General features: G+C 66.3%; 1 protein-coding gene across 1 annotated transcript in view; it reads left to right on the plus strand.

Annotated features, from left to right (window-relative positions):
* Positions 1 to 8183, plus strand: part of CARD11 (caspase recruitment domain family member 11) — a 32127-nt gene extending 23944 nt beyond the window's left edge. Inside the window, exons 19-23 of the mRNA XM_054717051.1 lie at positions 1314 to 1449; positions 2373 to 2552; positions 4507 to 4631; positions 5977 to 6092; positions 7625 to 8183. Coding sequence (XP_054573026.1) covers positions 1314 to 1449; positions 2373 to 2552; positions 4507 to 4631; positions 5977 to 6092; positions 7625 to 7829 — 762 coding nt within the window. The 3' untranslated portion in view covers positions 7830 to 8183. The remainder of the gene's footprint in view (positions 1 to 1313; positions 1450 to 2372; positions 2553 to 4506; positions 4632 to 5976; positions 6093 to 7624) is intronic.
* The last annotated feature ends 7229 nt before the right edge of the window (positions 8184 to 15412 follow it).

The raw sequence follows: 15412 nt of genomic DNA on the forward strand, positions 1-15412 counted from the left end.
TCCCTCACCGCTCTGTCCTGCTCTTGGGACACGGGAGACCCAGAGCCACGGGGAGCGGTGTGACCCCAAACCCAGGAGGATGCGGGCCGGCAGCAGGGAGTCCCTGGCAGAGGGAGCAGGGACCCTGCTGGGCCTGAGGCGTCCTGAGGGCAGGACCACGGCGCACACGATACCGCCCACGTGTCAGCAAGCTGACACCCGGGGCCGCTGTACAGCAGAGCAGACAGAGATCCCAGCCCCCCCACTTCCCTCCCGGCCCCCCCACTTCCCTCCCGGCTCCTCCCAGCCCCCCCACTTCCCTCCCGGCCCCCAGACTTCCCCCCAGCCCCCCCACTTCCCTCCCAGCCCCCCCACTTCCCTCCCAGCTCCCCCACTTCCCTCCCGGTCCCCCCACTTCCCTCCCAGCTCCTCCCAGCCCCCCGACTTCCCTCCCAGCCCCCCACTTCCCTCCCGGTCCCCCGACTTCCCTCCCGGCCCCCCACTTCCCTCCCGGCTCCCCCACTTCCCTCCCGGCTCCCCGACTTCCCTCCCAGCTCCCCGACTTCCCTCCCGGCCCCCCACTTCCCTCCCGGCCCCCCACTTCCCTCCCGGCCCCCCCACTTCCCTCCCGGCCCCCCGACTTCCCTCCCGGCCCCCCGACTTCCCTCCCGGCCCCCGGACTTCCCTCCCGGCCCCCGGACTTCCCTCCCGGCTCCCCGACTTCCCTCCCGGCCCCCCACTTCCCTCCCGGCCCCCCGACTTCCCTCCCGGCCCCCCAACATCCCTCCCGGCTCCCCGACTTCCCTCCCGGCAGAGGAGGGTGTGGAGAGACACAGTGTCCAGGGGACATGGTGGGAGCCTGGGGTCTGTGCCCGCCATGGGGCAGCCCTCTCCGCCCCCCACACCTCACCCTGAACTTGGGAGGGAGCAGGCCCTCCCCGGAGAGCCGAGGACAGCAAGGCAGGGGTGCGGAGAGCCGTGTCCCGGGAGGTGGGGCGGGCTGTCCACAGCGGAGCTCCCAGCCAGGGCCGTCAGCGGCCGCACCCCCGGCCCCACCGCCTGCGGAGGCCGCACACGGTCCCGGGAGGAGGCCGCACACGGTCCCGGGATGCAGGAGGAGCGGCCGGGGCGAGGAGAGAGAGGGCACCTGTCCACTTATTACCTACCGACACCCACGCACGAGGGCCCCGGGCCCGCGGGGACCTCCTGTGCCCAGGGGAGGGGCAGCCGGGCCGGCAGGCGGGGCCTGGACACAGGTCTGCTGGGGCCGGGCTGAGAGCCCCGGGGCGGGGCGGGCGGAAAGCGGGTGGACAGCGTGCGCCCCCTGCCCCCAGTTCGTCAGCCGGTCGGAGAACAAGTACAAGCGGATGAACAGCAACGAGCGCGTGCGCATCGTGCCCGGGAGCCCGCACGGGGGCCTGGCCCGGCCCTCCATGGACGCCACCAAGCTCTTGGCCGACAGGCAGGAAGGTACCGCTGGCCCCCTCCCCCGAGGCCCGGCGGCTCAGGGTCTCCCTCCAATCGGGGTGCCTCCCCGGAGGATCTGCCTGGGGGGGACACAGCCCCCAGGTGCATCCCGCCAAGCCCATCCCAGCGAGCCCGCTCCAGGGGGCTGGCGCCCGGACGCCGTGCTGAAGGGGCTGTTTGCTGGGAGCGGTTCCTGGCTGGCTCCCGTCCCCCGTGCCGGCTCCTGTGCAGGGCCTGCTGGTGGCAGAGCAGGGCCTGGGGCTGGGGCTGCCGGGTCACACAGAGCACACGACCAGCCCCGGGTTTCCGGAAGGCGGCTCCTCCACGCCCGCAGGGGGTGGGAAGGCGGGCACGAGGCCGTGGCTCCTGCCTCTGTCCCTGCAGCCTCCAGGGCTCCTGCAGTGCGCCAAGCCCCTCCTGGCGCCCGGTGAGCCCTGCCCCTCGCGGGCTCCCGCCGTCCCCTGGCTCCCTGGCGTCCACCTTCTCTGCCCACGTGGGTCTGACTCCAGCCCCTCGCTGTCCAGCCCCTGTCGGAGCAGCGTCCCTGCCGTTCACTCCAGGCCCCTCCTCAGCGCTCGGTGCCGTCCGGAGGGAGAGTGTTTGTGTTGGCTCCTTGTGCCTTGTCTGCCTTCTGCCACCACAGCCCCCCGGCATGGAGCGCCCAGAGGCAGGGCCGCGTGCCCGCTCACTGTCCTTGCCCAGCTCCAGCACAGGGCCGGGCCCACGGGTCACTTCGTAAGCTTTCCTGGTGGCCCGGGGCGTCCTGGAGCCTGTGGGCTTGCCGTCGGCATTGTCTTCCAGACCCGGGCCCCGGGTCCATTCGCCCCTGAAAGGATCCGTGAGGCCAGAAGGCACCCGGGCCTCCGTGCCCCCACCCAGGCCAGGGCGGCAGGAGTCCACAGCCAGCCCTTCTCTGTCCCCCCCAGAGCTGGACCCCGAGAGCGAGCTCAGCAAGAACTTCAGCCTGATCCCCTACAGCCTGGTGCGCGCCGTGCACTGCGAGCGCCGCCGGCCCGTGCTCTTCACGCCCACCATGCTGGCCAAGGCGCTGGTCCAGAAGCTGCTCAACTCGGGGGGCGCCATGGAGTTCACCATGTGCAAGCCAGGTGAGCCCCCACGGCCAGAGCCCCCTCACCTCTGCCCGGTCACGTCACCATGGCAGCTGGAGAAGCAGGAGGAGCGACGGAGTGGCCGGGTGTGGCTGGGAGGTCTGTGTGCCCGCCAAGGTCTCACTTGGGGACCCAGAGCCAGGGAGCAGGTCTTCCCTTCCCCACTTTACACTGAAGGTGGCAGGTAAATACGGGTTTCAGGGTCACCCAGGGGTCCCCACTGTGGGCCCTTATGTGGGAGACAAGCCACCCCATCACTGGGGACTTCTGCATCCTCGTGTGCCAGGGAGACAGTGATGGTGGGTGGGTGGACGGATGGACAGATAGATGGATGGATGGATGGATGGATGGATGGATGGATAGATGGATGGATGGATGGATGGATGGATGGGTGGTGGATGTATGGATGGATTGGTATGTGGATTGATAGGTGGATAGATAGATGGATAATGGATGGATGGGTGGTGGGTGGATGGATGGATGGATGGATGGATGGGTTGGTAAGCAGATTGATAAGTGGTTGGATGATGGGTGGACTGGTGGATAGATGGATTGATGGGCAGATAGTTGAGTGGATGAGTGGATGGATGGATGGATGGATGGATGATGGGTGAGTGGATGGATTGGTGGGTGGGTGGGTGGATGGATAGATGAATGAATGGGTAGATAGGTGGGTGGATGGATAGGTGGGTAGATGGATGGGTGAATAGATGGATGAACGGATGGGTAGATGAATGGATGGATGGATGGATGGATGGATGGATGGATGGATAAACAGATTGATAGGTGGATGAATAGATGGATGATAGATGGATGGGGGGTGGATGGATGATGAATGGGTTGGTAAGTGGATTGATAGGTGGATGGATAGATGGATAATGGATGGATGGGTGGATGGATGGATGGATAAACAGATTGATAGGTGGATGAATAGATGGATGATGGATGGGGGGGTGGATGGATGATGAATGGGTTGGTAAGTGGATTGATAGGTGGATGGATAGATGGATAATGGATGGATGGGTGGTGGATGGATGGATGGGTTAGTAAGCGGATTGATAGGTGGATGGATAGATGGATAATGGATGGATGGGTGGTGGATGGATGGATGGGTTGGTAAGCGGATGGATGGGTTGGTAAGTGGATTGATAGGTGGATGGATGGGTTGGTAAGCGGATTGATAGGTGGATGGATAGATGAATAATGGATGGATGGGTGGTGGATGGATGGATGGGTTGGTAAGTGGATGGATGGGTTGGTAAGTGGATTGATAGGTGGATGGGTGGGTGGATGGATGGGTTGGTAAGCGGATTGATAGGTGCATGGATGGATGGGTGGTGGATGGATGGGTGGTGGATGGATGGATGGGTTGGTAAGCGGATGGATGGATAGGTTGGTAAGTGGATTGATAGGTGGATGGGTGGGTGGATGGATGGGTTGGTAAGTGGATTGATAGGTGCATGGATGGATGGGTGGTGGATGGATGGGTGGTGGATGGATGGATGGGTTGGTAAGCGGATGGATGGGTTGGTAAGCGGATTGATAGGTGGATGGATAGATGGATAATGGATGAATGGGTGGTGGATGGATGGATGGGTTGGTAAGTGGATTGATAGGTGGATGGATGGGTTGGTAAGCGGATTGATAGGTGGATGGGTGGGTGGATGGGTGAGTAGAGCAGGAAACCCTTCATGATGATCAGCACTGCAGCCGGTGCCTGAGCCACGTTGTCCAGGGAAATTACTGCCGAGGAGCAGAACGCGTGTTTGCTCGCAGCTGTGCTGTGCGCTGGGGGAGGAGTCGCAGCCGTGCCCTCCGGAAGCCTCCGGCGGTGGGAGGCGGGTCACGTGCACGCGGCCAGGAGGGGGCCCGCCCCGATGGGAGGCAGAGTCGCCAGGACATGGGCCCACGCCGCCACGCGCCGCCCTCAGTCCTGGGCCCGTCTCCGCAGATGTCGTCACGAGAGACGAGTTCCTCAGGAAGCAGCGGTCGGAGACCATCATCTTCTCCCGAGAGAAGAACCCCAACACCTTTGAGTGCATCGTCCCCGCCAACATCGAGGCTGTGGCCGCCAAGGTGAGGGGACGGGGGCGTGGCCTGCCCGCCGACCGCTGAGCCACCTCGGCCGTGGCTGAGCACCGTGGGGCTGACTGGCTCCTCCCTCTCCCTCCCTCCCTCCACGCCTCGTCCCGGCTCCGATGTGCCCTCGTGTTTCGAAACCGCCTTCGGTTTCTGCTGCTTCCTGGGGTTCCGGTTCCCGCTGTTTGGGGGGGCGGGGGTGCTTGGCCGTGATAACAAGGGCCAGAGATAGAGAGCGTGTCGGGGTGGGGCCGGGAAGGGCAGCCATGGTGACAGGTGTGGTGCTGGCCGAACGAGGGCAAACGGAGCGCCAGGGGTCGTGGCAGCGGCGGGAACGGGTGTCGGCGCGCCCGGCAGCGTCCTCTGGAGCCGGCGCCGACCCTCAGCGCCCTCGGCACCGAGCTCTCTCCCGGCCCAGGGCTTTGTGAAAGCGCAGCTCCCGACCTTGGGCGTGACCTTGGGGGCGGCCAGGAGCTCGCATGTGCCGTCCAGCTGACGGTCACGCCCTACCCTCCCGGCCTAGGGCTCTGTGGCCCGAGTCTGGGCCGTGGCGGGTTCGGGATCCGCACAGTGGCGATGGGGGGCGGTGGGTCTGCAGGTTGGAGCGAGGCCGTGTGAGCTGAGGCAGTGATGCCGTCAGGTCTGTGAGGCCGGCAGCAGCTGCGCGGGGGGGGCGGGGAGCAGTGGGGAACCTGGGGCGCCGGGCGTCATTTCTCCACCCCACGTGCGCGCTCCAGGGCGGTTCCGTGGGTGCCGTCCGCGGCCGCCCGCCCGGGAGCACGTGTGGTTTCCCACATTCACGTCCGCCTGGTGCAGGGGTGGTTTGTTCGGAAGCGACACCGCAGCCACGGGATTGTCCCTTCAGAAAGGAGCTGGCGGTGGACACACACACACACACACACACACACACGCACACACACACACACCCGGCCCAGCCTAGGACCAGGGACACCTTCCAGGGCGCCCAGCGCAGCTGGCGTTCTCCGTGCCCCTTGGACTTGGATTAAGACTCTCTCAGGCCGCCAGGGTCGCCTGGGCCCGGTGCCTGCTCCATGCATGGCCCAGAGGAGGTTGGGTTTCGCTGTTGATCATTCCCTGGTTCCGCCTTGGTTCCTCCCGTGGCACTCTGGGCTCTCAGCCTGGACTGCATCCCAGGCCCCGCCCCTCATCCCAGGCCCTGCCCCACATCCAAGGCCACGCCCCTGTGTATCAGGCCACGCCTCCACATCTCAGGCCCTGCCCGCTGTGTCTCAGGCCCCGCCGTTCAGGCCCCGCCCCAGGCCCCTCCCTGGCTGGGGCGAGCAGGGTGGGCCGCTGATGCTGGCGGGGGCTGTGCCTGCAGAACAAGCATTGCCTGCTGGAGGCCGGGATCGGCTGCACGCGAGACCTGATCAAGTCCAGGATCTACCCCATCGTGCTCTTCATCCGGGTGTCGGAGAAGAACATCAAGAGGTTCAGGTAGGGCTCCGAGACCCCCGGGTGCCCTAAAGCACCCCTCTCCGCCCGCCCTACCGCCAGGCCTCTGGGGCTCCCACCAAGAGCAGCCGGGGGCGGTCGTCTGGTGGGAGGTGAGGCCAGGTCGGGGTGCAGTTTGTGAAAGGCTCGGCAGCAGGGTCTTAGGGGAGAGGAACCGGGATGACGCTGAGGTTTGGGGCCGGGCGGGGACACGGCATCACCTCCGACCCCACCTCTCCTCGCACACGGCCAAGACGAGGCGAAGGCTGAGGCCACTGCGCTGTCACCGGATGTTTGCGGGGTGCCTGTTAAGTGCCAGGACCTAGGGGGCCCCCAAGGGAGCAGATGAGGCCAGTCCCCACCTGAGCACTTCACACACACCAGGTGGCCTTCATCTAAGAGCAGACACCGCAGCTCGCCGCGGGAAACGGGATGGAGGGCCCCCAAAATTAACATCCCACCAGGGACCCCGCAGCCCCCCGCCCGGTCACAGCAGGGCCGAGCAGGTGCTCACCCACCCACGTTCACGCGGCCAACCAAGTGCCCACGGGTGGGCGGGAGCCGGCGAGGCGGGGCCCATCATGCAGTGGGGTAGTCGGCGGCCTCTGTGGGGGGCGGGGGCAGGGGGGGAGGAACCCTGTTTCTGTAAGGGCCGTGGGGTGTGTATCCCATCATTCTCGGCCACACAGTCACCAGCTGACACAGGAGCCTGCTCCGTCTGGTCACCGTTTCACCCCTCGCCCCTCACGCCTCGCAGGGCAGGGCCGAGTGATCTCAGGGGCCTGTCCATCCGGGGCCGATGCCCCCCCCCCCGCTTTCAGGGGCAGGGAACCCGGACACGTGAACCCTGGGTGGCCCTTGAGGACACTGCTCGGAGGACGCACACTGTGACCTCAGCTACAGGGGCCCGGAGGAGTCACGTTCAGAGAGACAGCGAGTGGAGGGGCAGGAGCCGGGCGGGGCAGTGGGTGCTCAGAGGGGACAGACGCTCAGTTTGGGGAGATGGGAAGGTCTGGAGCTGGAGGTGGTGACGGTTGCACAGCCGCGTGAATAAACTTACCGCTGAGCTGTGCGCTGAAGAAGGACGGTGGGAGGGTTATTACGTGCACCTGGCCAGTGGAGAAGCACAAAGAAAGGGTTTTACGTCCCCACCTCCTGGGATTTCCTTACGAACAGTGAAAGGGCTCAGCACATGGCGGGCGAGAGGCAGCAGCCGCTGGAGAAGCAGCGCAGGGAAGGGGCCGTCAGCGGGTGGGGAGGGGTGGTCATCGGGGTAGGGAGGGTGGGGGAGGGTGGGGAGGGGTGGTCATCGGGGTGGGGAGGGGTGGTCAGCAGGTGGGGAGGGGTGGGGAGGGGCCGTCAGCGGGGTGGGGAGGGGTGGCGAGGGGTGGTCAGCGGAGAGGAGTGGTTGGCGGGGAGGGTGGGGTGGGGAGGGGGGGAGGGGGTTGGTGGGCGGGGAGGGGTGGGGGTGCCCCGAGGAGGGGTGGCCCCCGGCAGGGCGGCTGGGCTGGACAGTGGTCGCGCTGTCCGTGCAGGAAGATGCTGCCGCGGCCGGACACGGAGGAGGAGTTCCTGCGCCTGTGCCGGCTGAAGGAGCGGGAGCTGGAGGCGCTGCCCTGCCTGTACGCCACGGTGGAGCCCGACATGTGGGGCAGCGTGGAGGAGCTGCTGCGCGTGGTCAAGGACCGGATCGGCGAGGAGCAGCGCAAGACCGTGTGGGTGGACGAGGACCAGCCGTGAGGGCGCGTGGCCGAGCGGCCTCGGCGGGGTGTCGGCCCACCCGGCAGGGCTCCGGGGCGAGGGCGGAGGGCATCGTGCGCCCACAGAGCGCCCAGCCCGGGGCTTCTCCCACCCGCCAGAGCCCGGGCCCCGAGCCCTCGGAGGGAGCGGAGCAGCTTGTCCCACAGGCTGCGCGGCCGAGGGGTCGGCCTGGCTGCCCGGAGGGGGCAGGGCCCCCGGGGCACCGCCGGGCGGAGCCGCCGCAGCAGGGCATGTAACGGAGCAGGTGTGCGGCCTGGATGCGGGCGCTGCCCGGGCACCGCTGCGCAGCCGGCCACTCGGACGCGTTCCCAGCAGGACCCCGGCGGGCGGAGCCGTGTGGCTCTTGTTTTTCTTGCATTAAAATGTCTCCATCTCCTTGGTTTCCGGCCTCCTTTCCTCTCAGGGTCTGCAGGGTTCTCAGCTCCTGCCACCTTCCCGACTGCAGCCTCGGCCTCGAGGGTCAGGCTCACGTCCTGGCGGGTTTGCCCGGGATGATCGTGGGGGGCGGGGGCGCGGGTCTCCTCTCCTGAGCAGGCCCTGGGCTCCGCCTCACCAGCTACGGTGGGGGTGGGGGTGGGGTGGGGTGGGGTGGGGGTGGGGAGGAGAGCAGGAGGGGCCTCCAGCCCTGGCACCGTGCCCGCATGCTGCCCCAGAGCCGCCGCCCTGCTGTCCTTCCTGCCGGGTCTGTCTGGTCGGCGTCCCTCTCCCACCCGGCTTCCCAGATGTGACCTTGGCAGCGCGGCCAAGGTCGGCCAGGATGCTAAGGGCTGCTCGCCGGGGAGACGGGCCCCAGCACCTGCCCGGCCCTCTTACTACCCAGGACGTTCTGTGGGGCCCGGGAACTTCCCAAAGCCTTGCCCTGAGCTCCGAGGGCCCACGGAGGCGAGGGCTCTGCGCCCCCTGGGGCCGACCCTGGCTTCACCCTGGCTTCGTCCTTCCCATTTCAAACCCCAGAGCCCAAGCTGACAGCAGGGAGTGCCCCCAGCGGCCTCCCTCTCGCCCCCGCCCCCAGGCCAGCGGGCCAGTCCCGGCCGGCACCTCCCGGACCAGCTGCAGGGACGGGCCTCAGAGAGCGAGGCTTCGTGGAAGGCGGGGGTTCACCTTCGGTTTTAACTGGAATTGTGTGTCCATTTGTAATAGGTAAGACACGCCCAGAGTTGAAAAGCCACACGTAAAAGGCCACCACCTCTGCCACCTCCCCATCCCCGTCCCCCGGACACAGGAAGCCGGCTTGTGATGTCATGTGCGCCTTCCGGAGCCTTCCACAGGGAGCAACGGAGAATCTGGCTCCCCTCTGTCCCCCGACCGCCGCACATTACCACGCTCTTCCGTGCCTCGCTTCTCTTTTCTTTTTTATTGATGTCAGAGGGAGAGGGAGAGGGAGAGAGAGACATCAGTGATGAGAGAGAATCATCGATTGGCTGCCTCCTGCAGGCCCCCACGGGGGTCGGGCCTGTGACCCGGGCCTGTGCCCCGACCGGAATGGAACCGCGACCTCCTGGTTCATAGGTCGACGCTCAACCCCTGAGCCACGCCGGCCGGGCTGCACTTTGCTGCTTCTTCGCCTGAAGCGTGTATCCTGGGCCTCTCCGTGTCCCGCAGGCTGTCCCGCTGTGGAATGTGCTGGATTCCTCTCCGGCCTGGGAACCAGCCCTGTCTCTTCCCCTGCACCTCCCACAGCCCAGCCGCCGAAGGGTTAATGCTCTGCGTTGGCACGGGGGGGGGGGGGGGGCACCCCTTCCTCTGACAGGCCTGCTGCAGACCTTCCTCCATGTCATCCCAGACCAGCCTGCCCGCGGCCCGAGCCTCAGGGGGGACCTGACTTGGGCGGCAACTGTGTCTGGCGGCTGGAGCAGGGGAGTGGCCGGTTGGGGGCCCCGTGTCCCCCGTCCTGGTTCTCTGTTGTTGCATAACCAGTGCTTGGTGGCTTCAGACAGCTGGTGCTCAGGAGGGCAGGCAGAGCTCAGCGGGCAACCCCAGCCACCTGGGTCCTCAGCCGGCTCGGTGACGGTCAGCTGCTGGCAGGCCTCAGCCACATCTGTGCTCGGGCCTGGTCACACCTGTGCTCTGGGCTAGTCACACCTGTGCTCGGGCCTAGTCACACCTGTGCTCGGGCCTGGTCACACCTGTGCTCGGGCCTGGTCACACCTGTGCTCGGGCCTGGTCACACCTGTGCTCTGGGCTGGTCACACCTGTGCTCGGGCCTGGTCACACCTGTGCTCTGGGCTAGTCACACCTGTGCTCGGGCCACAGTCACACCTGTGCTCTGGGCTGGTCACACCTGTGCTCGGGCCTGGTCACACCTGTGCTCGGGCCTCAGTCACACCTGTGCTCGAGCCTCAGTCACACCTGTGCTCGGGCCTAGTCACACCTGTGCTCAGGCCTCAGTCACACCTGTGCTCTGGGCTAGTCACACCTGTGCTCGGGCCTCAGTCACACCTGTGCTCGGGCCACAATCACACCTGTGCTCGGGCCTCCGTTAACTAGGCCGCGGGCTGAGCCTGGCACGTGGCCTCCAGCACAGTGGCCACAGGGGGGAATGCTCACAGGTGGCTCGGGGATCCCAGAGACGTGTCCCCAGGAGGTTCTGTGGCCCAGCCTGAGGAGCCGGACAGACGACACGGAGTCACGGAGGCAGCCTGTCCGGGGAGGGCCTCACCCTGCCCTGGCCGGTGGGTCCGGAGGAATCCGCAGCCTCGGTGCGTCTCACGGGCCCACAGCCCCGGGACCTCCTGGGAAGAGCAGCAGACGCCGCGGCGGGGGCGGAGCCGGCCTGTGTGCTCCCTCCGCCTGGCCCGTGACTGAGGCCCGGCACCAGGGGCAGGCGACCGCAGGGACGCTGGCCACCTGCAGCCGCTGCTCGGCGGCCTGGACCCCGGCCCCTGGGGGGCAGGAGGGGGCTCAGCCGTGTGTCTGCTGCTGTAACCGTGTGGGGCGGGGGCAGTGGGGGCGGGGCGGCCGGGGGCGGGGGCAGCTCCCTCCATCGCCTCGCCAGCCAAGCAGCTCAGAACAGAAGCCCCGGCCCCGGAGCGGCCTGCCAGCCTTGGCCCCTCGCGGCACACACCCCGAAATGCGTATTTCCTGCCGATCCGAGCGACGAGAAAGTGGAGTCACTGGGATTCACACCGGGGCTGCTGTGGGGAGGCTGCTGGCATTTCCTCCTGGCGATGGGAGCGGAGGGAGGCCAGTGCCCTGGGGTGACAGGGGCGCGTGTTTCAAACGTTCCGCGGCCCCCGAAATCGCGGCTATGAGCCACGGACCGAGTCTCCGCGCGGGCCAGGGGGTGCCGCTGGCCTCAGTGAGTTCAATTTAACCCGTGGGACTAGCGAACGGTTCCTTTCCTCGGCCGCGCTCCGTTTCTCTCAAATGTCCATCAGCCTCCCGGAGCTGGTGGCTGCGTCTTGGACGTGTTACAGAACTTACCGGGCGACCGGAAAACGGGCAGGAGCACGGAGGCACGGGAGAAACCCATCATTTCCAGGCGTTTCTCCTGGACCCGCACAGGACTCAGGGGAGGCCGTTTCTCTCCAAATCCCGAGCCCCCCAACATGGAGGAAGCTTTCCCTTTATGCCCTTCGGTTTCTTCGTCCCCCAAATATGGATCAGACTTCCGGACCTTTCGCGGGCTTTGCAAAAAGCCCCGTGTGCTGGGATGGGGCCGTGGGGCCACATCTCACGGCCTGGCCTGGCGCCAGCTCTGATAACCCCTCTCGGGTTGTGTGTTGTTCATTGTTTACTGTGGCCTCTCTAAAATGGGGGTGGTACTTAGGTAAACAGGTCTGCAGGACCCGATCATTAAAGCGGCAGTGACCAGACTATAGGCTAACAAGAATGTGCATGAGGTGCTGGCACAGACTCGATGGCTAGCCCCCCAAGAATGTCTCATTCCCCATCAGACAGAACCGGTTAAAGTGCTGGTGGGACTGCGCTGTGGCCCCTGTCCTGTTCCAGCTCAGGGTGGGCCCTAGAGCCCAGGGGTGTATCAGCCCTGCCCTTCCTCGGGACGCTGGCAGGTGGAGAGGAGGGCAGGGGAGAGGAGGGCAGGGGAGAGGGAGGGCAGGGGAGAGGGGGCAGGGGAGAGGAGGGCAGGGGAGAGGGAGGGCAGGGGAGAGGGGGCAGGGGAGAGGAGGGCAGGGGAGAGGGAGGGCAGGGGAGAGGAGGGCAGGGGAGAGGAGGGCAGGTGGGAGAGGAGGGCAGGTGGGAGAGGGAGGGCAGGGGAGAGGAGGGCAGGGGAGAGGGAGGGCAGGGGAGAGGAGGGCAGGGGAGAGGAGGGCAGGGGAGAGGGAGGCAGGGGAGAGGAGGGCAGGGGAGAGGAGGGCAGGGAAGAGGGAGGGCAGGGGAGAGGGAGGACAGCGCTCACCACCCCCGCCCTGTGACCCTCCCTTGCTCACACCTGTTCTCCTGATCCAATTGTTTCTTTGAATTTTTATGCATTTTTTGAAAACCATGAACAGAAGGTGGACGTCATGTGTACTCATGGCTGGCGTGTGGGGCCTCCCTCCTGGCAGGTCGGGGTCAAGGGCACCGTTGGCCACCCAGCGGCCCCGCCCCCTCCCCGGCGCCAGCCTCTCGGTATCGGACCTGGGCCCTGTGCTGGGCGGGCGCCTCCATCTCCATCCCGGCCCCGGAACGGGCTCAGGTGGGCTCTGAGCACAGGGAGTGGACAGGGGTGGCCCCTTTCTTTGCTTTGGGCCCTAGACCTCAGACCTCGAAACACACCCCACAACCCCGGCACCAATCTGCGACACTGGCCAGTATGCCCCCATTGAAGAGATGGGGACGGAGGCTCAGGGGGCCTCTCGCTGGGAGGGGGCGGAGCTGAGAATTGAAGGGGGATTCTCAGAGCTGCCTGGGGCTTCTCCGCGCAGGTCACCTGGGGGTCACACCAGGCCCCTCCTAGGGGAGGGGTCACCTGGGGGTCACGTCAGGCCTGTCCTAGGGGAGGGGTCACCTGGGGGTCACACCAGGCCCCTTCTAGGGGAGGGGTCACCTGGGGGTCACACCAGGCCGTCCTAGGGGAGGGGTCACCTGGGGGTCACACCAGGCCGTCCTAGGGGAGGGGTCAAGGTCAGACCAATGCAGGAAGCCTGGGTGCCCAGGTCTGGGGGAGGCTGGCGGCGAGGAGGCCGTGCTGAGGGCTGTGGGAGAGGCCAGGCACTCGCTCTCCACAGCCTCCCGGTCCCTCCACCCGCCACCCATCCTGCTGACCTGGCACCTCCCTCCAGGGCCCTGGTGCAGCAAAGCCCTCTGCCCCCAGCAGCGTCCGGGCTGGGTCCCCGGGCCCCTGGGTCCCCAGGCCGGGCCCTCCCCTGGCAGAGCGTCCAGAGGGCCCGCGACCAGAGGCAGGAAGTGAGGCTCACGGGCCGTGAAAGGGGGCGTCGGGGAGAGAGGAGATTTGGGGCTTCCTGGTTCGTTTGGACACTGAAGTCAGTTTGTGGGCGAGGGGCCGAGGCTGCCGACCCCCCGTGCTTGTCTGAAAGGCGCGGCCGCCGGGACCACTCCCAGCACCGAGGGTCTTCCTCTCCCGGCCGGGTCACCTGGCTCCAAGGCTCCCACAGCGCTGTGTCTCCAGCACGTCTCCCAGCCGACGGGACAGGAGGGTGCGTGTGTGTGTGTGTGTGTGTGTGTGTGTGTGTACACACAAGCGCACACACATGCATCTGTTTCAGCAAATGAGTCGGAGGCCTGGGCGGCGTCTAGTGCCCTCTAGTGGCGAGAGGGGCCCACTACTTGGTGCATGGGTATGAGAGTGTGTGTGTGTGTGTGTGAGTGTGTGTGTGTGTGTGTGTGTGTGTGTGTGTGCCACATGTCGGGTGTGTGTATGCACATACATGTGTTTGGATGGAGGGCACATGCATGTGTTTGGGTGTGTGTGTGTATGTATTTGCATATACACCCATGTACTTACTTGTGTATACACTGAGTTTTGTATGTTCATGTGCACACGTATGTTTGGGTGGGTGTGCACACATGGGTTTGGATGTGTGCATGCACATTTCTGCTCACGCTGGAGTGTGGGGTGTCAGGTCCAAGGTGGGCACACGTGGGCATGGCTGCTGGGCTCTCAGTCACACGTCACACACATGCACATGGAGACCCACTCCTGGCTTTTCTCCATCACCCCTGGCCCAGCTGATGGCCTTGTCCCTTCCCGGCTGTGACTGCCATCTGCCCCCCAGTGCACCCCACTCAGTTCAAATTCCCCCAAATAGCTTGGCAAGCCCAGCCCCCCAGACCCTGTCCCTCAGGCCGGCTGACCTGGCTTTCGGTCAGAGTCCCAGGGCGGTGACTGGGCCCACCCCCCTGGCCTGGGTCTGCAGTCCTTGGGGACATAAATCTCCCAGGATGAAGCTGTCCCTGGCTGCGGAGACGCGCCTGGCCTGTCACCTCCAGGGCACGGAGTCCTGCTCAGCTTGCTGGACCGGGACCCATCGATTCCCTTCTGCCAAATGCCACGGCCAGAGGGCAGGCTCTTCCTGGCGTCTTCCGTCCCCGAGTGACCGGGCCCTCCAAGGCCTGGCACACCCAGGAGGTCCGCAGACCTTCAACGTCACGTGGATAAATCCTGCATCCCTCACGCGGGCCGGGCGGGCTGTGGGGAGGAGAAACCCCGTGATGACCCAGCCCCACCAACAGGGCTGGGGCCTGGCTGCACCACGCACGACTCTGTGACCCTGAACAGGGGCCTCAGTGCTTCCACCTGTGAAATGGGCGTGGATCTAAGACGCGCTGGTGAGGTCTGAGCGCTGGCGGGAAGCTCCGCTGAGAACCTCGCCTCCGTGGCGGGCCGGACGCTCAGAACCCGGCTGGAACCCTCCACCCCGGGTGACGGCGCCCTCGTCACCTCCCACGCAGGACGAGGAAACAGGCTCAGCGAGGCAGGGCCTCTCCGAGGACAGGAGCTGTGCAGCTGGGCCGTGCAGCCAGGCCCGGCTCACCCGGAAGTGCGGGCTCTGCAGCGCCCCCCAGAGCACGTGTGTGACCGTGCACCCCGCGGGGAGGGGACGCTGAGCAGGCTGCCGAGCGGTGTGCGGCGTGGCCACAAGCAGCACAGGAGGTGGTGATGCCTCGTTCGTGGACACCTGGGAGAGGGCTGGGGGGCGCCCCCAGAGCCCCAGGTTCATTACCCGTCCCTCCCCCGTGTCTCCACACCAGGTCCAGCGCCAGGTGACCCTCCGGCTCCCACGAGGTGGCAGCATCGGACCCTCCACTCCCTGAGCCGCGAGGGGCTTACACCGGGGCCGCAGTGTGACCAGGTGAGTGGGCAGGCGCACGGGGGTAACGTGTCTTCCCCGAAACGCCCCCAGGCCGGCAGCACCTTGAAAGTTTGGGACGCAGAGGCCACCCAGGGGTGCCCCTCATCCTGTCCTGCGAGATGTGGCTGTGACCCCCACCCCGCAGCGGGGACCCCGTCTTGGGGCTCAGCCCACCTCTGCCCGGGCACCCCCACGCACCGCGGCTCGGACATAAATTAAAATTCAATTTCATTAAGGCAGCGGCGATCAATCCCGGCCGGGCTAACAATGCCGGCGGCCTCCTCCGCGGCGGTAACTCACGCGCCT

This window comes from Eptesicus fuscus, chromosome 6 (genome assembly GCF_027574615.1).
Source record: "Eptesicus fuscus isolate TK198812 chromosome 6, DD_ASM_mEF_20220401, whole genome shotgun sequence".
Taxonomy (NCBI): Eukaryota; Metazoa; Chordata; class Mammalia; order Chiroptera; family Vespertilionidae; genus Eptesicus; species Eptesicus fuscus.